The sequence below is a fragment of the Galeopterus variegatus genome, unplaced genomic scaffold (genome assembly GCF_000696425.1).
Source record: "Galeopterus variegatus unplaced genomic scaffold, G_variegatus-3.0.2 Scaffold0, whole genome shotgun sequence".
NCBI classification, from domain to species: domain Eukaryota; kingdom Metazoa; phylum Chordata; class Mammalia; order Dermoptera; family Cynocephalidae; genus Galeopterus; species Galeopterus variegatus.
Window position 1 is genome coordinate 1,302,204 of NW_007726111.1, and position 25,932 is coordinate 1,328,135.

Sequence of the window (25,932 nt, forward strand, 5' to 3'; positions counted from 1 at the left end):
CTCTTATGCATTGGAAAATGAAATTTCCTGACTTTTAGCCACGATTGAGATGTGAGCAAGGGTAATTTGAAATAGAAGAGACACAGATAAATTCTTAGGGGGACCTGACATAAATAACAAAGTGTCTATAGAGTGGTTGCAAATGAGAATTATGATGAAGAATGGTTTGGGGATTCTAGGTAAGAAAACCAATAACCTAATTGCTTCATTAATTGACCATTAATTGACAATTAATTAATGAATGGAGTTAATTCCAGTAGGGGCTTGGAAATCCCAAAGCTATTGTTCCACCAGATGTAGGTAAATGTGTTTGGGGGGTGATTTGGTGTTGACGAGGGAGCAGAGAGAATATACAGAAGAAACAGAAATCTGAACAGGTACACGTGGTGGCCTTGGTTTTCTTCATGAAAAAAACGATGACTACCGTGAGTTATGGAGGGATTCATAGTTAGCACATAAGGACCATAGTCTCAAATTGAGAGGTATCTGTGGGAAGCAGGCCACAGAATGCACATAGTGCATGTAGAAAATTATCTGGGGTACACTAACGGTTCGACTGACGTCGTAAAATGTGAATTAACAATGGGATTTTTGCCATATGTGTTCATTTTCCCAGAAATAAGAGAGAGCAGAAGAGTGAGTACTTATAAAGCCTAGGAGAGTAAAGAAAAAGGTACAAGGAAATCTGCAGTGATGGTAAAACCAGGGTTGAACCTGGAGGTTGGAGCAAGGTAAAGGGACATATATGGAGGGAAGGGGCTGAGAGGTTGGAAAAGTTCTATAGAATCAGACTTTCATTCTAGTGTGACCTGGGTTCAAGTCTAAGCTCATCTTCTTACTAGTTATTTGATCTTAGGCAAGTCACTTGCTCTCAGTTTGTCTCAGTTTCCTTATATACATTGAAGATGAAGATAGTACTTGCCTGAAATGATTTTTGTAAGGATTAAATGAAATGCTTTATGTGACACAAAAAAATAGTCAAATATGTTCATTAGTTTTAAAAAGAGGGTAAAGTTACAACAGAAGGTCTCAGGATTTTCTGGTGACCTCATTCCTGTCCTGCTGCATTCACATTCCTTCCTGTCCCTGGTGATGCCAGAGATCCTGTGAAACCACACTCCAGCACACCCTCCTCTCAGGCCAGCTCCCGCTTCCACTCTCTGTTATTTCACAGCTGTCAGATTTAGCTGTGGGTTCCCCCGAGGTCTGTCTAGTCCCCTGCTTCATAGCACAGTGAATCTCCTTACTACTTATTTTTTCTCATACATTTCTATCTTGTCTTGGACTTCAGACTTGTAGACTCATGCATTTTTCTAGCTAAAACCAGGACAATCTTTCTAGAGTCTTACTTGTCTAATATCTCACAAAAAGCTACACATTTTTCAGCAGGAACTGGCCATTTCTATCAGCCCAACTTCATTCTCTAGCATATTCCCAGAGTCTCTTCCAATAGTAGATTTACTAAATTATTTAATATTCCTATAAATCATCACTTTTTCTCTTTCCTGGAGTTCTGGTCCTCTTCTTGTCTCTTTGGTAAAGTCCTCAAGACTCATTCCCAACCCTAAAACCACCCTTTTCTCCTCAGAGTGAGTAACCCCTGCTCTGAGTGCTATAGCTCTGTAATGTATCTTGTATCATAGCACTTACCACACTGCATTTTGATCATTAATTTTCTTATCTATCTTTAGATCCTACCAAAATATGAGAATCTCGGAGGCTTTGTCTTATTGATTTCTTTATGCATAGGACCTGGCATTATTACATGTTAACATCAACTATGACATTGAAGGCCTAATATCATGTGTCAGACATGATTTATCTTCATTTGAAATGGAAGTATGTTTTTCCCTAAACAATTCAACCTCACTGTGAATTCTTTAAGTAAATTTAGTAAGTTTTAAAAAGTTGACTAGGATAGCTTTACATTATCATTGTATCTTTTTCAAACTGTATTAAAAACTTATGCAATTGCCTAAATATCTGTTTAGAAAGAAACATTTTTTTCTTTAAATGAGGGAATACAAGTATGTTTTGCTTTAGAGGAAGGTAAGTGTGAGACCAGGGTCCATGATTCTTTTATGTACTAATTTGCCCATAAATTAGTCCAGTGCCTAAAAATATTTCTCCAATTAATAAGCAAAACTAAGTTTAAATAGAAGGGAATTAATGTATTGTTGGTTTGTGACATGTTATACAAAAATGTGAGTTTAATGTCCTAGGAGAATTACTGACAACCAGTTTTTTTTTTTTTTTTTTTTTTTTTGTAAAGAGAATCAAATATATCAAATCAAAATTTTTTTCGTTTTCTTTTTTTTTGTCCTTTATAGTCTAGGGGACTTGCTCATTGTTGAGGTGAGAAGCTTATCCTGAAAACCCCTGATTATAATTATTTCTGTAGCAACCTTTTAAGATTAAGCAAATGAATTAACAATCATGGTGTTGTAGGCAAAGTATTGATTTCTAGAAATATTTCATAATGGGAGAATGGTGCACATTATTGATGTCTCACACTCTCCTGTAGGTATGCAGTGCAGGAAGGATGGATGAGAAGACAATGGTTGAAAGAATTTAGTATCATTTTCTGCTAGTTTTTGTGATAATTTGTACTAATCTTTTAAATAAGCTGTAAAACAAAAGGAGAATAACTCTTGCTTTACTCCCCAAGTAATTTGTAATGGCATTTACTCAGAATCTAGGACATTTCTTCTTTTCATAAGAAAAGTCCTTTTTTAAGTTTAAAAAGTGCTTCACAAAGTAAAACACCTACAGGGCAGGAGGTTTCCTGAGAGGCTTCTGCTCCCCTGCCTGGAAGGAAAAAAGAAAAGGCTGGAAGAGGGGGAGGAGGCTGTGTTCCTTCACTCCCCACTCTGACCAAGGCTGTTGCTGAGTTTAACAAATTTTCTTATTTGCCCTGGAAAGAAAAAAGGACAGTTCAATTAGTCAGGCATCTACTGGCAACTGTGGTTTGCTGTTTCAGTGGGGAGGAGAGAATAATATGTGGGAAAAATAGTTTCTCTTCATTTTTTATCTACTGTGTATATGCATTTAGGAATAAGTATATTGCTATAGGCAGGTGAAAACACGTAAGTAAATATTATATTAAGTTATCATCCAAAATAGGATTCAATTTTGCACTATTCTCCTTCCTACCTCTCCTGATTCTTAAAAAAATAAAAAAATTTAAAAAACTGACAGATGCAGGTGAAAGCAGCATATTACCATTTAATTATTCACAGTTTGTTACAGAATGTTTAGTTAATAATGGCCATGTAAATCTAACTTTACTCCATTATTTTTTCCCCCTTACAATAAAAATAGGGATGTTTTTCTCCTCCTGCAGCTGGATAGTTTCCAATTAAAGAGGGAAATAGAACCTAGACTGTTCATTAATTATGATATTTCATCAGCAAATAAAATATATACTTTGTATTTAAAGTTTGATATATAGATACATTGATCAATAAATACTCATATAGTTTTTTTTTTACTTTTCTTCAAGAAAAAAATTATAGAGATATTAGAAGCTTGTTGAAATAATCCTGAATTTGAACCCATAGTGCTTTTATACTAAAAACCTTAAAGAGATTTTGATAGTTTGATCAAAATAGTAAGGCATTTATTTGAAATATACAATTGGTCAATTATATTTCAAAACCTTAATTTCATGCGTTCTAAAACAAAACGTAATTACTGATTTTCTAAAAGTGCCTACTAAAGTTTCCCACAAAATCATTTGTCTTATATTTGAATGTATGTATATGTGTATAAATTTGTGTGTGTGTATATTTTTTGAGAAATATTTATTATTTACCTAAGATGACCCAACGATAACTTTGCCTTTAATGGTAAAAGATAGGCTAAATATAATCTCACAGACTTTTAAGTTTGTGTCAAGGTCAACTTTATTAACATAGGTTGTAATTAAATGTTACAAGATTAAAAAATGAGTTTGTGCAATCGACATGGGGCAATAATTGTATTCATTAATATTCTGTTTTTCAAAATGTATACTCTTTTTTTGCTTCTAACTTAAAACATTTGTGGCACCTCTGGGTTGATTCTCCTGAGAACCCTGCACAGAGTATTTGGAAGTGTTATGGGAAGGGGTAATTATGCTGTCTAGGGAATTTGTCAAGGAACAGAACTGTGGGAGATTAAAGTAGATGTGATGGTTGCAGAGGTCACAGCCTTGATTTGGAGCCAAGACTCACTATCACTTTTTTTAATTGAGTCTGAAAACTAGAAAGCTGTGATGCAGTAACCGCCTATTACCAGGGAAGACACATCTAACTAATTGGAAATGAGTGAGCATGGGGCTTAATAACTTCAAGAACAAAGAACTACAGCAACCAGATATGAACAGCAATTCATTAAAACCAATACTCAGAGAAAAGAGACTTTTATATTGTGTTCACTTTTATATTTCAAAAATATAAATTCCTTAGTATCCTTTATTCAAAGAATATACATATCATTAATTTAGCCTCTATTTTGGCTTTAGTCTTTATATAAGCAACTGAGAAAAATTCTTTCCATTAGTGGTGGAGAAGCTTTGAACTCAGAGTAATTTTGTTTTTATATATTAAAGTTTAAAGATTATACCAATGATATTAACACATCATATTATTTTTATGACAGTTTTGCAATGTCACATATATTTTAGCCTTCTTGTAAAACTCCAATTAATGTTCAGCACAGCTATCTCTAAAATATAATTATCTGATTATTTTTTTCTCTTTCCTTCCTTTAGAAGTTACAAAGTATCAGAAAGAAATGTAATGCCTTTTTGTAAAGTACTGATCATCTCTTTGCCTTATTTTATTCAGTGTCTCTGCACACAGTGAGATGAATGCCACTAATCCACATCCTGTATTTCCAGTGTTCTCCAGTTTGTGAGTCCCTCTAGATACAGACTCAGATCAAAAGTTTCAGCCATCAGTAATTTAACAGTGTACATACAGCTTCTTTGGGGTTGTCAGCCTGAAAGAGCCGCTAATTTTCTACCCCATTCCAAAGACTCTTCCTTCTTTATCTAGAAAGTGTATTTGTTTCTTCCAAGCATGCAACTTCAAGGGGGTAGCATAAGGATGGATTTGGGAAGGTGGAAGAAATCAGTCATCTGGATGATCATTTCAGTTAAACTAACCATGGGAATCTAAAGAGTAGAAACACCAGTCCTAAATTTTTGGACAAATTTGTCTTTATGGGCCTAAAATGTTTTCATTTTTGTTTTTGTGTTTTTCATTTTGTTGGGATAAACGAATGAAATTAGCAACTTGTGACTTTTTATCTCTTGTACTGAGATAACACACTGATGTTGTATGCTCCTTTCTTAGAAGATTTTTTTATATATTGTAACAATTGGAACATGCACAGTGAATACAAAATAGTAGAAAGATAAGAGGAATGGGATCTAAGGTTCTAAAGTAATACAGGGAGACTTCAGTTAACAACGTAGTGCTATGGATCTTTGTATAGCAAGTCAAGATGATGTTGAATGTTCCTAACACAAAGAACCAACAAATGTTTGAGGGAATAGATACACTAAGCACCGTGATGTGATGACTGTACAGAATATGCATGTACACAATTATCACATTGTACTTAATAAATATGTATAATTATTATGAGTCAATTAAGAAAAATAAATTAAAAATAGAGTGGGAATATAACAATTGGAACATGCAATGGTCTCTTGTTTTATTTTATGTTGCTATTAGAGAACAGAGTTGGGATCTGGGCCCAACCTCAATGGATGAATGGAGATATTATTGATCCAAACCATTACCTACTTAGAAGCATTCATCTGCAGGTGGGCAGGGACTAGATCAGCTCACACTGTTTGAAAATGTTCATCTACTGAGTGGAGGACTGTAATCATTGGGAGTAACCATGAAAGTTGTTTAATGCTGATTTCAGTAGAGAATATGGCATTAGAATCCTTTAACAGTTCTTGTATCTTGGTGTCCTAAAATGTCTGCTTTAATTTTCATTATGAGAAAAACACACTTAAGACTAACCCAGACAAGAAGTTCACCTCTAATAGTGGCAAGCACTTCATACACTGTCCCACCACCCTTTTATAGATGCATGAATTACACATTGTGCAAAGTCCACTAGACTGGCTAGAGTTCTGACCTCAAGACATTAAAAACCTGACAGACTACAGAAGACAAAAAGTTTACTAAGGAATTTGGAAAGTTGACCGTTACTCAAAATCAAACTTGTAAAACTCAACACACACATTTATTTTTTTAATTTATTCTCCTTTTAATTGTCATAAATCTGAGTGATAAAACACCTTCTTTTAAAAATAAACTTTCTGTTAACTGAAATATTCAAGTTTAGCCATTATACAAAATTATCATTTTCTTGAACATTGTACAAAATAGCATCATCAGATGAGGAGTGTCTTATAGGCCAGTTGAGACACACTCCACTAATGTCAACTAAACACATCATGGAATATGTACCTAAACACCTAGGAAAAACCACAGTTACTTTACAGCTTCCAGAGCCCAGTTTTGCACATGCTGCAAAAGATTTTGTGGTTTCAATAAACAGAGTGAGTTTCTACTTCTACTTTTGCTGGCTAAAAACCCTAGCAGTTAACATGGAATAATAATTCCATCAAAAATATTTTTATCTGTGGAGAGGAGAGAGGAACAGTCTCCTCTGCTACAAGAGGAAAGTATTGGTAACATCAGAAGTTCTGTGGCATTTCTTCAGGGTTCAATATTTGAAAGAAAAAGTTTGGAAGCACACAGTACATTTTGTTAATAGCTATCTACTGGGATTATGAAATACTATATTGTTCTGTCTCTTACTCTAAAGGTGATGTGTTAAAATCAAATATTATGTAAAACCTCTAGAAATACGAGGAAGTTGTAATCTACAGTTAAGTTAGAATCTTCTCGAAAAAAGATATAGACTAAAAAAAGTTGATAGATATTAGAAAGTCTTGTCAGAATTTAATTTCTATTTCTGTATAAATTGAAAAAATATACATAAGAAATATACTACTAATATTTTCTAATTTCTCTAAAATAAACATTTAATACTTGCTTAATTAAAAAAGTGGTTGATTGTGCAGGATTAGATCTCATGAATGACCTATTTGTGTTTTCATTACATGGCTTAAAGACCATTCAGACTACTAACTGCAACTGTCAGGAATGCACTTCCCAACATTTGCTTCCATAATTACTATGTCGATACAATATTCAAGCAAGATGTTTTTCTTACCTTTGCATGATCTTATCTGTAATGTCAAGCAGAGATTAGTGTTATTTTCCTCCTATTATTGACTCAGGATTAGATAACAGCTGGAACATTTTGGCAAGTGTGGGATCCTGGCAATTCTTTGTAATTCATCCACAATCCTGGGAACTCTGTGATTATATGAATCCAGTATTTGTACCTTATTTAGTAGCTGAGCTTTAGCAGAATCATTGTGTAGCACAGGGTCTCAATCTTTGTGTCACATTAGAATTACTTGTGGAAATGTTTTAAAATCTCACTGACAGATCAAACACAACACACTCTCTTGGCAAATAAACCCAGGCATCAGCATTTTTTAGAGAGTCTAAGGGATTTCAGTGTGCAGCAAAGGTAGAGAATCACTATTCTGGAAGAAACAGAAACAGAATCAAAATCAACATGAAGAAAACCCCCACATTGAACACTGAATTTACCAGTAAAAAATAATGTTTTTCTGCCAGGTTGAACAGGCAAAGTAAATTTTTCATCAAATTACTTAGACTTTTTGACATAGTTCAGACATACCCTCATATGTGACACTGTGTGTCTGATTGCTTCCAGAAAACTGAGACAAAAGTGAACAATTTAGTTGGCCTTGGCCTCTCTGTTTTGGCAACATAGCAAATCTGTGTACCAGGACCTAGAAACCTGACCCATCAGGGCAACACTATGAAGGTTGTTTTTGTGTCAATCTCTGTGTCATCCTCTCTACCCCCAACACACACCCCTAACCTAACATTATCTCTTTTTTTCCCATTGAAAATCATCCCTCCCCTAGTTTTATCTAATGTTATATTTATGCCAGACCCAGTTCATGTGTTCAGACAAAGCTAAGTTATTAGTTGATAAAGGTTTAAAATATAATCCCTCCCAGGGGTTCCAAAATTTTAATAGGGTCACTTGAAAGTCAGAAATATCAAAGTTGTAAAATTTTAACGACAGGAGCAACTGGGAGAGGATTAAATAATTGGGCTCAAGGGTCCCTCCGCATCACCCCCCTTCAAATTATACCACATAGGCAGCCCTGCTCATTAGATTAACCCCTCCTGAAAACAGTAAGCTTTTGTTAGTAGTAAGTTCAGAGAATTCACTATTACCAGATTTAAAAAAAAGAAAAATTGTCCTTTTGATTCTACATATGATGTTTCCTTGGTTATATAAGTAGGGTAGTCAATTACATTGATAATTAATTAATTCTTGTTCTACCTATGGCAATTTGCCATTGATGCATTAAAATTATCTTTATTTACTAAGGCTAATTAATTGCCATCCTAAAATCTATCAAATCTACTGTAGATAATTTTACCATAAAACTCCTTATGCCATATTATACATACTATGCTGTATCAATGAATATTAAAGACGTGAATGAAGTAAATATTGTAATTGACTTTATAGAAGATGTTAACAACTTCTGTTAGTAATCTTGCTTTTGCCAAAGAAAACTATGTCACCAAACATTTAGTTAATATTTTTATATTCTGGAATGTTCTAGTATAAATATTTTAACACTTTGAAAGCACTTGATAACTTAGGTATAGTAATATTTTTAACTATTTATATAGAAAATCAGGAGTCTGTCTGAGGGCTGGAATTGATAACTTTTGCAATAGCAGGATGGAACTCGATAGCTTTAAATGCCTCAATATCATGTCTGTTCATTTATATTATTTTTAGTATCATGAACTGTAACCAAAATGATCATGTCTGGATATTACTTACATCAGTTTTAATTGTCGTCTTTATTTTCCCTATTGCAATGCAAAAGGAAATTTTGTTGAGGTGAAAATTTTTACACTAACTGCTCACCCCACCCCACATTCACATTCTTCAATTGTTCTCTCCATTTCTCTCTTCGTCTCTCTCGGTTTCTCTGTCTCTGCTTCTGCCTCTCTCTCTCTCTCTCTCTCTCTCTCTCTCTCTCTCTCTCTGTCTCTCTCTCTGTCTTTCTCTCTTACACACACACACACACACACACACACACACACACACACACACGAGTTCTATTCTATGGTGATAAATCCTAGCCGTCCTTAGCTGCAAGCGTCATGAGGGATTGTATCATGGCTTGGAAGGGTGGCTTTCAGTCTGGGAGGTTAATGCACTCGCTTCCTTTCAGTGGCAGAATCTCCCTCTTCTCAGTCATGACAGAAAAAGAAAATTGACCTCCTGTTCCCAATTTCATATGGAATTTTTCTTTTCAGATAGGGGCAGTGACCTTGCCAGAAGGATCCAAGTATTTCTGAGATCATATTTGACTTGATGATGGATGGCCAGTTACCTGGGTACAAGCATCTGTTCTGATAAAGTTGGGGGCTGGGAATAGGAGATCTACATGTGAATGCATTTTACTCTTGCCTTTAGCTGGCAGAAATGATATTTCAGAAATTCGGTTGATTCTCCTAGGAGATCATTGGCAGCCCTATCATGAAATGTAGAATGTAAGGATCTGATCTTGAATATCATGACAGAACTTAGGTCTCATTCTTTAAACTTGCTCTACTAATAAGTTGCTGGTCTAGAGCTAATTTTATACTTTGAAGTTATTCCAGTGAGTTCTACAACAGACATTTTAATTTATTCTATAAAAATGTCTTCCAAGTGTTCCATATTTTTTTCTTATTTGTCATCTATTTTCTTGTTCTCAGCATGTGGAAAGGTGTTCAAATTTTCCAACTTGTTTCCTGAGTAATAATGTTTTGGCTTAGGTGACTGCATTATAATTTATAAAGGTTCTGTCAAATCTTTCAGTTCTTCTAATTTTAGTCTGACCTAAGTTACATTGTCTCATTTTCTTAATAAGTCTATGATACAGGTATGAAATTAGAATATATTTGATTTATTGCTTGTCCCATATATTTGAAGCCTTTCGAAAATTATAGGAAAACAAATCAATAAGAGTAAATTTGCAGCATTTTTGTACCCGTAGGGATGTACATTTCCTGACAGCTTCACAAAATACATTGTATTTTCAGAATCAATTCTTATCTTTCCATATTGATAGAATTAATTCTGCACTTCTTTGGTTTGCAAAAATTAGCAAATGAAAAATTCTAGAGATCATCCTTCTAGTTTATTTTTTTTTCCAAATGAAGTTAGCATAGTTCCATATATAATACAAAGGGTCTTCAAAATGTTCATGGAAAGATTCATATTATCCTTTAATTCTGCTTTTCCACAAACTTTTGGAAGTATTCTTGTATAGTTTGTGAAGCCAGAGGAAGCTTAGTGATGATCTCATCAACTTCTCTAAATTCTACAAATGGGAAAGTTAATACCTAAAAACAGTTGCCCTCTAAGCAGTATCTTCAGTGGTAACCTTGGAAACAAAACTGGTATATTGACTTATTTTTTAAATTAACTTTTATTTTTAAGAATATTATCTCATTTATTTGAGATTAATAGGTATACGTTTTTAAATTCATATTATTTGCTTCTGTTCTCTGTATGGTCTGATCTTCTGTGTCCTTTTTTTTTTTTTTCCTGTTCATTTGATCAGGTTATGCAACATAAACTGCCATGAGATAGCACTTAGGATGAATGAGACAAATTAAGAGAAAAAGCTGAGGTACAGACTGAAAAATGCCTACCTTCAAAGATATCTATGATCAGTTGTTAAGTATTAGTATTATTTGATAAGTACGTGAAATCTAGGAAACGACTATTGTGTACTCTTGGAGATTTACCTTACTGAAAACCTATGATTAACTTTAGTCCATGAAGAAACTACTGTATAATTTATGCAATCTCTTCTGTTATCGTTTCTTGTAATAAGCAAAATGATACACAAGATCCATAAATATGGATATTCAAATGATGTGTGACCCTAGGACGTGTTTAAGTTTCTCTATGAGTTTCTGTTTTCTAATCTGTAAAATGGGGATCATTAGACATTAATTGTTGGAGTGATGTGAAGGGTAAGTAAAATTATGTATATTGGATATTTTACACAGTACCTGCCACACAAGAGCCTTTCTGTGAATGTGAGTGGTCCCCCCTTCCTGGTTTCCAGAGAAAACCAGGGTGGTCTTCTTAGGCACTATTTATCTTGTGACAGGCTACAAACAGTAGGGTTTTCTGGGGAGCGAATCAGTGCTAATTAAGGAATGCCAGAAAAGGAAAACAGAAAAACTTGTTGGCAACTTAGTCACTGAGGCAATTTTTTGTGAAAGAAAGTCATCAGTGAATTGCCCAGATAGGATTGGTTTGTCTTCTCTCTTCCTGTTTCTCTTGGTCAGCCTCATCTAAGAGAAACCCCCTACCGAGGAGGCCTGTTACCTGCTGAGAGGCATCCAGTTCACAGTCAGCAGCTACAGTATTGAGGCACGTAATTTAAGAGCAAATGAGCTTGTAGAGGTTGTCTAGCATTTCCATACCTATCAAATAATGGTAAATAATGCACAACCTCATTGCTATATCCAGATATACATCTACCAACAGTATTATTTTCTTTGTCATTGTAATATGGGTAACAAGATTCAATTGTGATTTATCTAAGAATATATAAAAGACTACATAAAATTGTCCTTTATTCTATCTAGATTTGAAAGTCAGTTATTATTTCATCAGGTTTGTAACTATGAGGAAAATTCGATGTTAATACAAAAGGTACTCAAATTATACAATAGTCATTATTTTATGGTAATATGTCAGTCTGAAAACTAAAGATTTTTTTATTTTTATTTTTATTGATACATAGTTGACTCTACATATCTTTGGGGTACAGAGTTGAATATCAACATGTCTGTACATATGTGATGCTCAAATCAGGAGAATTAGTATTACAGATTTTTAAAGATGTTCTATGTCAGATTACAAACTCCTGGTACATCTGGAAGTCATTTATTTTTTAGAAAGAATGTTTTACAGGATTAAATTATATGGATTGAGGGAGGGCTTTGTTTTTATGAAGATATGACTGAAAATCTTTATTAGAGATCAAATGAAGAGAATGTAGAGGTTATTCAGCCATGATCCTACAACACCACATCAAATCATACACCTGTGTAGAAAGTGATGACTCTATTCCTGTCCTTACAAAGCAGCTGCAAAATTAAGTACTGGAAAACTCATAACAATCTAAGCTTTCATAGTAATAGTTTAAAATATTTTAAATTATTTTTACCTACTATTCTGTACTTAGAATTTAAATTTCAAGAGTAAAGTAGAAATAGTTTTATATAATTTATTTTAGGTTGAGTTTATGATAAAGAAACAAAGAAAACTTCCTGGGGAAATAAAGACAATCTTCTCTTGCAAGCTGAGATGGGTGTGGATTAAAAGAAGGAATAGAAAATTATCCAAAACTACTGTTGGTAGGAAATCAAGGTTTTAACTTAAAATACACACTAGCTGTTTAAGCTGATCATAGTAATCAGGCACTTGCAACATTTCCTACTTCACCTTAAGCCTATGTGATGAACCCTAAGAGCAAGTGTGTCCACTTGACAGAATATAATTAAGAAAAACCTATTTCTACACAGGAAATTTTTATTCAGTGCCCTTAACTGATAGTTTATCCACATGCAAAAAAGGAAAAAGAAACCCAAATATATTGGCTGCCCACTAGGTACTATGAATCATTTGATTTTTGCAGCAACACTTCTAGCTAAAATTATCCCCATTTCACAGTGAAGAAGTTGAGTCTTAGAAAATTTCATTCACTTAAAATATCTTTGTCTGGTGCTTACTAAATAAACTGTAGGTATTGGTCTAGGTGTATCACAGTGACCAAAGTGGAAAAATTTACTGCTCTCATTGAATTTGTTTCCTGTCCAAAGATAGAATGTGAAAGAAAGAAAAAACAGACACCAAACTTAGGAGCATTTGTGCAATGTAGGATATGAAAAGAGGGTGGCACAACTTAGAGTTCCCAGGTAGGACCTTTAGATTTCTTAAGCCTGGGAAGGCATCACAGAGAAAATGTCCAAATAAGAGGAGGGGCCAGCTGTGTGGAGGTCAGAGGGAGGCTCATCCCAGCCAGAAGGAAGAGCCAAGGCTGCACTCTGCAGCCCCAGCCCTGGAGCTCTGTGCACAAAGGAGAAGGTGGAACAACATCACATAGATCGTGATGGACTTTGAGCCAGGATTTTAGAATGTTATGAAACAGTTGGAAGGTCTGAAGAAGAGGGAGAAACATCATGAGCCAATTTATGTTTTGAAAGAAAGGCTCACTCTGAAGTAAACTGACTGGTGGTGGTGAGTGGAGATAGAAGCCGGAAAACAGGAGGCCCTTTTAGTGGTCCAGATGTGTGGTTGTAGTGGTGAGATTAAGGACCCATAGTGTGTGTTCACAGAAAGAAGAATGAGGACAAATCCCAGATTTTTGCCAAGAGCCAAAGAACCATTTACCGAGTGGAAGACTGGGGGAGGAGTGGGTTTGTTGGTGGGAATCAAAAGCTTATTCTCTACTTGTTAAATCGGAGAAACCAGTTACACTGTAAGAGAAGATAGCAAGTAGACGTTTGGGTAAACAAATATGAATTTTGGGGTCAAGATAGGATATGAAAACTTGAGAGTCATATTACTCTGAAGAACTTCAAATATCAAATATTCATCAATATGAAGAAAATTTAAAAAACGTGACTTCAATTTTAGTTAAATTGCTTGTTCATTGTTATGTGATGGATTGTTTACAGTAGAGAGCATATGTTATAGACCAAAAGCCCATAAAGTCATTATTAGAAAAAGGTACCAAAATTTGATAAAAACATAAAAAATTATACTATATGTTTAACAGGTTACATTCTTCCTATCACTGAAATGATCAAATACAAAATGAAGTAGATAATAGACCTACTCAACTTCTTAGCCTGACTTTAATTCAACTAAAAATACAGATTGTAGAGAATATATTAGTTTTATAACATAGAATATTTCTGAGTTAAGATAAAACTGAAATATATCTATGATTTAAATAATAGCTAATTACAGTAATTATAGTTATGTATGCATTAAGCCAACTTTGTTCATAAATCAGAAAGCATCATGCAAAATGCATTTTTCCTTTTTTTTTCTAATTACAGTAATTATAGTTATGTATGCATTAAGCCAACTTTGTTCATAAATCAGAAAGCATCATGCAAAATGCATTTTTCCTTTTTTTTTCCGTACCGGACCGGGACCGGCAACGGGATCGCAACCCTCGGTGTTGCGCCCACACCTCGCTCAGCCAGTGAGCGGGAACCGGTCTGTATGTGGGATCCGAACCCTCGGCGGGAGCGCCGCCGCGCTTCCCAAGCAGCGCACTGTAGCAGTGCGCCACTGGGCCGGCCCGCAAAATGCATTTTTTAATTCAGTAAAGGAAGTAAGAATTAATGTGAATGAATGATGAAATAATCAGGTGTCATCCATTTATTTTAAACCTAACTCTAAGAAAGAATATGATGTACATTTATAAAAGAGTGATATTTTATTATTAAGTTTTAAATATTCTCTGAGAGCTAATACTCTGTGAAATGGCACAACCTAGGAAAACTGGCTTTTAAAATATTTCTGGGAAATATTGTGTAAATATCCTATTTACATGTGTCTAACATTAAAAAATAAATAACTAAATACATAAATAAATAAAATCAAAGCTTTGTTATGACAGACCATCTCATAGACTGTATGAAAATATTTTGAAAGATGTGTAGATGGTGATCAAACCTGTAGCATGCTGACTATTATAATACTTATAGCATATTTTAAAACATCTAGAAACCTGTTTCCTCTCCCCTCCTCTGGGTAAGTTTTTAAATGGCTAATATTACAGAATAATATTACATTATTTAACGTATTTTCTTGGCTTCCTGAACTTCTGCTTTGATTGTCTATTTAAAATGTCTTATTGTGAAACATGTTACTCAAAATTCTGGAATTCTCACAAACAGGTGTCCAGAAGTCAACATACAGTCAAGTTAAGCATTGGGTTTAAAGGTCGATTTTGAATGAAACATTTTTCCCTCCATCTGAAAGACTCTTGTTCCACTGCGGTCAAGGCTGCACTTGCTTATCCCCACATAACTCCCCAGCTAAATGGTTGTGCCTCAGAGTTTGTTGATGCCCAAATTCAGCCTCTGGAAGACTGAGAGTGTTCCTTGACCACTTCTGATGCATAACATTGTGTGTGTGTGTGTGTGTGTGTGTTGGCCGTACAGCAGGGGAGGAGTGGGTTTGTTGGTGGGAATCAAAAGCTTATTCTCTACTTGTTAAATCGGAGAAACCAGTTACACTGTAAGAGAAGATAGCAAGTAGACGTTTGGGTAAACAAATATGAATTTTGGGGTCAAGATAGGATATGAAAACTTGAGAGTCATATTACTCTGAAGAACTTCAAATATCAACATTTTTTAAAAAGCTTGGTACTTGCCAGACTGGTTAAGTACCTTGGGTAATCAAGAACTAATTCTATGAAAGAGGAGAGTGAAAGAGGAAAAAAAAAAAAAAAGAATTAACTGTTTACTAAAGCCAAGAAATAGAAAACATTAAAAATACCTTCCTAACATAGTGGAAGCAAAAATTTCTACGTTTAAGGACTCAGCTTCCTTCACCTCTCAAACATGACTTTACATAATATAAAACTTAATAGTTTGAAAATTCCTTAAATTTAGATGTCGACAAAGCAACTTTAATCCAGTGGGAAAATACACAATGAATGTAATGAGAAAAATCACGAAAAGTAAAGACAATGTACCCTAAGATATATGAAAAGATGCTTAGCTTCATGTATAATAAGAGAAATTAAAATTAAATTTATATTTCCCGCATCAGATTGTCAAAAATCCTACACTTTAATTACACATGCTTGTCAAGGCTATGGGGAGACAGTCACTTTCACATATGCGGGTACTTCAAAAAATTTGTGTAAAAGTGGAATTAAAAGATAAAAATAAAAAGTACAAACTTTATTTCTCAACATAAGTTCCATAAAATTCATGACACTTTTGTAAGCAGTGATTCCAGCCATTTAGTCCATCCCCAAAGAACTAAGGGTCCTGAGAATTCAACCACGTCTATAACAGTCTTTTTTACCATATTAACTGAAGAAAAATAGGTGCCCTTTAAAGATTTTTTAAGATTAGGAAACACAAAGAATTCAGAAGGAGCCAAATCAGGACTGCAAGGTGGATGCCTAATGATTTCCCATTGAAACTCTGGCAAAATTGCCCTTGCATGGTGAGAGGAATGAGCAGAAGGTCTCTCTGGTGAAGCTTTCTTGAGCTTTTTTCAGCTAAAGCTTTGACTAACTTTCTTCAAACACTCTCACAGTAAGCAGATGTTATCGGTTCCTGGCCCTCCAGAAAGTCAACAAGCAAAATGCCTTGAGCATCCCATGACCTTTGCTCTTGACTGATCTGCTTTCACTTTGATTGGACCATTTTCACTTCTTGGTAGCTACAGCTTTGATTGTGCTTTGTCTTCAGTGCTAAAGCCATGTCTCATCTCCTGTTACAATTCTTCAGAGCAATGCTTCAGGATCTTAATCCTACATGTTTAAAATTTCCACTGAAATCTCTGCTCTTGTCTGCAGCTGATCTGGGCATGACAGTCTTGGCACCCATTGAGCAGAAAGTTTGCTCAACTTTAATCTTTCAGTCAGAATTGTATCAGCTGAACCGATTGAGATGTCTATGGTGTTGACTATTGTTTCTGCTGTTATTGTCAAACCTCTTCAATTAGGGTATGAACAACTGGGAACCCAGTTCAGGATACCCTAGATTCCTCAGGTTCAGTTTAGAAAGCTATTCATGTAGGACTTGCTCCTTTGGCCTCCAGTGAAATAAAATATAATCGTAATTAAACATTTGGGTGGCGATCCAAATTTTTTAAATCATTGGCTTTTAGGAAGTAGCACTTTAAATTCTATATTTTTTTCAGTTAAATAATTTAAATATATGCACACATACACACATTTAAATTATTTTAAATATGCATAGTCAATGATTGTGTAAACTTGTCGCACAGTGACCTCTTTTTCACAGAGGAGTTTGAAGATCTATAAGCCAGAATATCATGTATAATACTGAATAATAGTAATTTACATAAGATAGGGACACAAGGAATCTTAAAATTCAGAATTACAGTTTTTGTTTTCTTTAACCAAACACATGAAAGGCTTACTAATATCTACGTTATTCCAATGTACATTTGAACTCTTGCTTTCAATAGTAGTTGTTTATTATTGAAAAACTTGGGCCACTACAATGCATATTATATACCTTTGACTTGTGAGAAAGAGTCTTAAAGTTCAAAGAATGCATGAAAGTCTAGCTACTGTTCATTGTTAAAGAGAACAATTAGCAAATCATTGCGCTATCCCGTTTAGCCTTTTAAAAAAGTTAATTGCTTATTTCTTTACCAATCACTTTCAACATTATTACAAGCCATTGGTGATCATCAATCAGATCTCTCAAAATCATCAAAATATATCATACGAAACCTTTTCCTTTTTAACAGTTAAGAAGTTAAAGAAAATTTCTAGTGTCTATTTCCACATTTCACTTTTAATAACAATGCTTACTATGTCTGTAATTCAATACTTTTGTGTTCAGTTCACATTGACACACATTGAATAAAGTAATTGATTCATAAAATAATAACAAGTTTAAAGTCCAGGGTCTCAAGAGGTCCTTATTTGCCATGTGACAGTGTAACAATTTGTGTGCATTTAAGCAGGAAACACCTCTCCCCTGAAAATCTATTTTTATTTGATAGCTGAGAATTGTATACTCTCTCCTCCCCAATCTTACACATGGAAGTGTGGAATTTAAATATATTTTGACAAAGTGTAGAAAACTGTCTGTGTAATATATTTATGTCAGTGAGTTTTAAAGCTCTTTCCCTTGCTGGTTAAAAAGAAAGGCCATGAGAGGAAATGACTAAATCCTCAGTGTATATCTTCACTGACAGCTGATAATTAACATGCAGCTTAGCAATAATAATTAGTTCCCTCTTTAGAAAATTTCCGGATGAACTCTGAGTTGGTGCATTTCAGTTTTGTCTTGTTTCTTTGTCCATTCTCTCTCCAAGTAATTCATGTTATTTTTAGAGGAGGAAGAACTCAAGAAGAGTTCTCTCCTTTCAACTGAGCCATCACTGTCCATTATTTGCACTGTGTTTTCTGGAGATTACCTGAGATTAGAGTTTCTTTTGTCCCCTCTTCCTGTATATTTTCTGTTTCTTTCATGTAGGTAGCTTGAAGCAGTGCAAAGGGATAAAGGAGTTAGCTATTGCTTGGTAAATATGACAAGTCTATTGACTAGGGTTTGTAGCTAAGACCATTAATATGACTTAAAGTACTGGCTCTAAAAGTAAAAAGTGGAAAAATTCTTAAGGGGGGAGGAAAGCTTCTTGCTTAGCTTTACTTTACCTTTAGTATACACCAAAAAAAAAAAAAAAAGAAAGAAAAGAAAAGAAAAGAAAAAAGAAAAAAAGAAGGAAAGAAAAAACACTTTCAATACATTTTGAAACTGTGCCAAATTAGGTAAAAATGTTTCAATTTTCTCAAAATTAAGATATATAAAACTAAAAATGTCACAAGTTGTTAAGTAAAAGCAATATGAAAAATTCTGTACCTATTTGAAACAATTTGTAAAGTAAAAACTAAAGATAATTAAAATGAAAATTGATATGGGCCGGCCTGGTGGCGCACTGCTACAGTGCGCCGCTTGGGAGCGCGGCAGCGCTCCCGCCGAGGGTTCGGATCCCACATACAGACCGGTTCCTGCTCACTGGCTGAGCGAGGTGCGGGCGTGACACTGAGGGTTGCGATCCGTTGCCGGACACGAAAAAAGACAAAAAGGAAAAAAAAATAAAAAATAAAAAATAAAAATAAAATAAAATGAAAATTGATATTAACCTGTATTTTCCTGTTGATGTCCTTGCTATTTAATTATTTTGAATTATATCAATCCAAATTATGGAATATTAGAAAAATCTCCTATTCTACCTTATTACTTATATCAGGCTCTGCAAAAATGCATCCAACTTTTTTTTTTTTCTTTTTAAAAAGATGACCGGTAAGGGGATCTTAACCCTTGACTTGGTGTTGTCAGCACCACGCTCAGCCAGTGAGCGAACTGGCTTTCCCTATGTAGGATCCGAACCCGTGGCCTTGGTGTTATCAGCACTGCACTCTCCAGAGTGAGCCACGGGCCAGCCCTGCATCCAACTTTTGACACGTTAAAAACTCTTAAGCGAATAAACGTTTCTTACTTGCCTCTGTAGGAAATTTTATATATAACAGACTATAGAGTTGTAATTAATAAGGAGCAAGCTTTTAACGAGTCAGGCAATCTTTTTCTTCTTCGATTCTGGGACCAGAACTGAAGATGACTAAATTGTGTGAGTTCACAATGATTATACACACCCCATTTAATGTGCGTTTTTAACAGCAAAGTAGTCCAGTATACTTCTGTTCAAATTTTGGCACCAACACTGACCAACGTTGGCTATGCTCTGAATCTCAAAAAACTTCTTTTTTTAAATGTAGAAAATGGGGATAGTAGTATTTCTGAGGAGATATCACAATTATTAAGTGAGATAGTAAATGTCTAGCCCTTAGGTAGTACGTGATACATAACTGCTCAATAAATGTAAATTAACTTATTATCAGCTTGAGAATCAGAGTGGGGAAGAATAGTATTCCCTGCAGAAAATTTGTATCATGGAAAAATATTCCATTGACCTCTAGAAGAGTCCTAATTAACAATATTCTGATTCTCATTTAGAAATTGCAATATCCTGGTTATTGTAGTTTCTAAAAATTCCTTTTAAATAATATTAAATTGGTATTTTCATAATCATTTAAAACATATTTAATTAAGTTGAATTATTTTTATGTGAATTCATTTTTGTGTGTCTTCTTTTGATGGCATGCTATTTATAGAATAGAAGTGATAATTTTTTGTTCTTTCTTTAAAATACTTTTTCAGCATATTAAAAGAACAAGAATCTGTTTCCATATATGTACTACATGGTACTTTTTTCAGATTTTTCACTATTAATTGCTTCTGCTTTTTTGTTAAACTTTGGAATTCCATAATTTATCAAACGTTATTGTTTTTATCAATTGTTTTTATGTTTAGAATGCTTTTGGTTTTAACAAGTAAAGCATACTTTAATTCCTAGAAATTTTATATGGATGAGACAGATGAATATCTCCCAATCCCAAAAGAGATTGGAAATGAGTGTTCTTCTCTATGCAGATATGGATGTTTATTCTTTATTGGAGTGTGAATGACTTTGAAGATGGTTCAAGATCAATTAATTAAAAACCCAAACTTTCAATTTGGAAGGTATTTTTTTTTCCTTTGATTACAGTGACTTTTACTTTGGATTTTAGGAAGACTGAGGTCAACTGTGGGATTCACTGTAATAGTGTATTGAGTATTACAGGATGATTTTTAGTTGCATTTATTTACATTTACATTTACATTTATTCCAGCCATCTTATTCTGTTTATTCCTTACCATTACTCTCTTAGAAATATGTTTTTTATTCAATTGAATATATTTGTATAAGAAATCTGAGATCCTTTCTGGCAAGATGCAAGTTAAATAACAAAATAAATAAAAATATAATAATCAAGTTAATATTGAATAAATTATAATAAATAAATAATGAATATGCCAAAAAAGTTTCTGTTATAGAATAGTTCTTTGTCCATTATTCCAGACATATGTCTAAAGCACAAATATTTACCTACAAGGGATACTTAGAACCTTTCATTACTTGAAGTCAAGGATGTTAGAGAATTACATTAAATTACATTAAAGTAAAGGATGTGAGAGAATTAGGAAGGATGGTTTAAGGTCCTAGAGAAAATTAAGAGTTGAGATCAGGATATATGCTGTGGAAGTGGGCAAGAAAATTAGAAACCATTGCATTGATATGTTTTGGTTAGTGCTATGGTTCTGAAATAATAAATCTACTGAGAAGTCTGAACTTAGGAATTCAGTTCTTGGAACTATTTAGTTGTATGGTACTGGTCATGGTGGAAAGTAGAAGAAGCATTCAATCCACTTAACTTCTCACACTGAGATAATATTTAAAGAAAAGTACAGTCTATTCATTAGGTTTTACAATTTTAAAAATGACTTTAGGAATTATTCTAGAAAGTATCTTCATAAATGAAAGATTCTTCACTTCTTAACTTATTGCCTAAAGCATGTAATGATATTTAGTTTTATGTATCCAAACATCTTGGCAGCAATTTCCTCTGAGGCAATAGAAATAAATCAGGCTGAACAATCTCCAAAATTCCTTAAAACAAAAAAAAAAAATGGTATTTTATGACCTTATAATCATTAAAATATACAAAAAGTTGTAAATGACTATTCAATTGCATCCCTTTAGGCAAACTTAAATATGGGACCTATAATATTAAGATTTGCTCATTGAACACTCTCTCCTTTTGTTAAGCTTCCAAAAATATAGGCTTAGCACTGTACTTTACAGGACTCTATAAAACATTTGTAGGTTGGATTTTTTTGTTTGTTTATATTTCGTACTGTTTTATCAGCTTCATTTTATAAATACAATTTAGTCAAGGAATTAAAGATTTTAAAGGTGAAAGTGTGATTAACACATGAGGAATCCAATATAAAGATTTTAAGATGTTGTTCGAGGTAATCTAGGCAGTCAGTGTCAAAGCCAAGACTAAAACCTGGCTCTCCCGATTCTCAGTCTATAATACTTTTGGTTATGATAACCACATTAGGTGCAATTTGTGTGTGTGTGTGTGTGTGTGTGTGTGTGTGTGCATCAAATGTTGCAGTATATTAGTCCTTTTGAATGACAAACCTCGACATGAGCCTCCACACCTCCCACTCCAGTTGTACTTTAATTCTCATGTTTTTATAGGTAAGTTGAATGATTTTTTGTTTTAATAGTGTATGTCTGTAAGATAGTTATTAATTTCTAGGCACCTGAGTTCCTCCATTAGTAAAAGACAATAGTATTTTAAACTATTACACTGTGGTTGTTTACTGTTTTGGAAAAAAGATGATCAATGTAAAGCCATTTAAAGATGAACATTCACAAAATTTGAATTTGTTGCATGTGTGCTACAGTTCTTTCCCTTTGCTTTCTCCAAACTATTTATCTACAGGAACATGGGTGTGTCTTTGTGATCTCACAGGAGCACAAAGACTTGGCCATAGTGCGAAAGGATGGGTGAGAAGTTAGTGTTTCAGAATAAAATAAGATTGTTGATTCAATAATTAGTTTCTATTATTATTGACAAAGAGATAGGAACTACCACCTTTAGACTATTCGAATTACAAGCTTGGCAAAAATTGGCAAGTCATAAAAACAAGTAGAATTTATGTCTATCTTGCAACGTGTATACAGAGGTAATGAGGTACTAATGACGTCATCGAGAAGCCAGCAAGGTCATGCTAGATGGAATTCATTCATTGTGTGCCTCCTTCACTGGTTGGGCTGCCCCTCATTCCAATTCAAACTTTTTTTAGATTGGCATACACTTCTCCACTGTGGCAACACTTTACCATGAGGCTTTTGTATTGAATGCTTTCATGGTTTTCTCTTATTTTCCAACGAACTTAGTCTCCTAAGCTCTGCACCTTAATGTTTTTGGCTACTCTGTAGTCTAGAAACCTGTAAATTCTAGCTAATGTGTAACCATTCTTTGATCAGTTGCACCTGTTCAGATAATGATTTCACTGTGCATAGAAATTGGAAAAGTTTAGCAATCCATCAGAATAACTGCAGAAACTTTTCTGGGAAGGAGTCGACTTAAGCAGCCATAATATCAAATCGTAAATTCTTACATAAAGATAAAGTGTAAAAGCAGCAGACATCTTTGATTTATATTTTTGTTATAATACTGGATTCTAAATTGTGCTTCTCCTGCTCTTTGTGAATGCCTAGTAAGGAAAACAGTATAATTCCACCTTGAAAAAATTATTAAATGGGAAAAACTTGTCTTCCAGGATTGAAGAACCTCTAATGTCTCAAATTTCAATTTTTTTTTCCAAATAAAGCCCGTACTATTCCTTCCATCTCACCCTCAAAATTTGTTCTCAAGTTTTTTATTTAGATAAATAGTAAAATGAAGTAATATCTCAAGTTTATTATAAGAGATACTTTGGTTTTAGCAGCATTGCTTATTTTAAACTAAGTATTTAAAGTTAGCCCTACTCTAAAAAATTTTGGACATCAACAGTTTCACAGTAGAGAGAGATATAGACAAGTAATACATTCTTAATAGAGGAGAAAATATACTTTATCTCTCCTTTCTCAGAAACAGAAAGTGTAAGAGTGGGAAAAATGAGAAATCCTGTAGATTTCTCTTGCCTCATATTATTACCTGATTTTGGTGTCCTGGTCACCAAGATTCCATATTCATTATCAGATGCATTAAGCATTGACCTCTGGAAAATGAAGTTATCTTCTAACTTGCCAATATTTCCCAAAGGAACTCTTCAGGAATTCTTCAGCATAAAGAGTGTAGTCTTAGAGGCAATATTCTTTCTCATCATCAAAGACTCTCATACATCACTTACCAACTTTAGGTACTGAACTGACCTACGCAATTAAATACCTTCAACAAACTAACAAATGCACACACAAGAGGTGTGCCAGGTTTTGACATTTTAAAATTAAATGTATACAACTAAAACATATAGTTTGTAACTCCTGATATAGACTTGAATGCATGAACACTAACTAAAATTACAATGGTAAAAAATAGATCCCCGCCAGTTTTATCAGTGATTCCTTCCATGCTGAGTGTTAACATGTTAATGTCTCATCGTATGGAAACCACACCTGATGGTTTACTGATTTGGACAATTTGATTTTGGATGTGACTTTCAAAGCAACTTCATGTAGAAATATATTTTTTTTAGTTGTTCATTTAAAATTAAATGGATATATTTTGGGGATGTTTAATGTAGAATTGGAATTTTGTTATACAAAGACAAACTGTAAGATGACTTTTATACATACCACTTTACATTAAAAGATTGTCAAGGATTTTTTTTCTGTATTTAAAAACAGAATATTTACTTTACATATTAAGTTGAATTAAAGTTTTTGATTAATTTATAAAAGATTTTAATTTGTGCATGTTAACATTTATTGCCAGTTGTACTTTATATTTCTGATTTTTTGAATAATACAATTTAAAGTCTTTACATTTATGATAAAATGAATGTTAATTACTCAGTTCCAATAAGTATAAAAATAGAGCCACAAGAAAAATGTTATAAAGGTATTTTGTATTTTCTCATGCTTTTAAAGTACATATCTCTTTGCATTTCAGAGCTCTTGGATTTGAACAGAACGTCAATATTTCACAGTCCTTTCGGATATCTTGATCTTCATACAATGCTGCTAGATGAATATCAAGAACGGCTCTTCGTGGGAGGCAGGGACCTTGTACATTCCCTCAGCTTGGAACGAATCAGTGATGGCTATAGAGAGGTACAGAAACATCAAACTATATTCAGGAGGAAAAGAAAAGGGAGAAATCGCCAAAATGTTACTTGACTTATTTTTTCATTGTGTTGACCACTTTAAAATTTTGAGAGATTACTTTATTCAAATAAAATATTTATTAAAAATGAAGTCATTTTGAGAAAAGTGCATAAATCATCATATATGAACTTTTCTAGCACACCACTGATTTTTGAATTCCCAGTCTCCTGCCTGATGCATTTGACATTCCTCTTGCATCATCGCCCTTGTCACCACACCCACTGTCCTGAGACCTGGGTTTGGAGCATGCTGAATTACCAGCAGTTCCTCTGGGTTTCATTGCTCCAAAATCCAGGCTTGAAGAAATATGGGCATGTGACTTCAGTATGACTACTTCATAGTACTTCATGTGGTTGGATTGGTAATATCACTAATTCAGATGGATGCTTCTTAAACCTTGTGGATTAATGTATGATATCAAAATAAGTAAGTGTCCAACATCTTTTGGAAAAGGTAAACTGTGGCAAGGAGAAAAATAGTTCTTATGATCTATAGTTATACAGAGTTTAATTGAGTTAAAATTTTTAGACCCATATCAATTTTACAGGAAAAAGAAAGAAATATTTAGAACACAGTATTTTTGGCACACATGCATGTATTTCGTAATACACTTTCACTATAATTTATTTTTTTATTAATTCATTCATTTTTGTTTGTGAAAATGAGCCATGTGCTTATTTTCTAAAGTCATTTAAAAAAAAATATGATGAAAAGCAGCATCCCTTGGTCCCTGTCAGTTCCCTATCCCTAGAGAATATCATTTTTAAAAATTTGGCTGTTTGTTCTGGTTCTTACCTCTACATTTCTAAATAATATTTATGTGTTGTTCTTTATTGAAATCTTCAGATTTAGGCAATATCTGTTAACTTTAAGAAAGACGAGAATTTTAGTTTTCTTGTATTTGCATTACCCCTGTTCAAATACCTATGCACGACATGTTGCCAGCAACCCTCCAATAATCTGGCCTCCGTCTTCTCAATTTAGTTATGCCACAATTATTGGTTAAATAACAATTTCGTCTTTACATTATTATGATTAGGAAAATAGTTTTCACCACTGAGCTACATAGTGTAAGTTTATCACAACTTTCTTTCTTTCTTTCTTTCTTTCTTTCTTTCTTTCTTTCTTTCTTTCTTTCTTTCTTTCTTTCTTTCTTTCTTTCTTTCTTTCTTTCTTTCTTTC

The 25,932-nt window shown here is 33.8% G+C and overlaps 1 protein-coding gene across 1 annotated transcript in view; it reads left to right on the top strand.

Annotated features, from left to right (window-relative positions):
- SEMA3E (sema domain, immunoglobulin domain (Ig), short basic domain, secreted, (semaphorin) 3E) overlaps positions 1-25,932 on the top strand; it is a 264,619-nt gene that overhangs the window by 125,801 nt on the left and 112,886 nt on the right. The window contains exon 2 of the mRNA XM_008579274.1: positions 24,536-24,696. Within this exon, the coding sequence (XP_008577496.1) occupies positions 24,536-24,696 (161 nt within the window). The remainder of the gene's footprint in view (positions 1-24,535; positions 24,697-25,932) is intronic.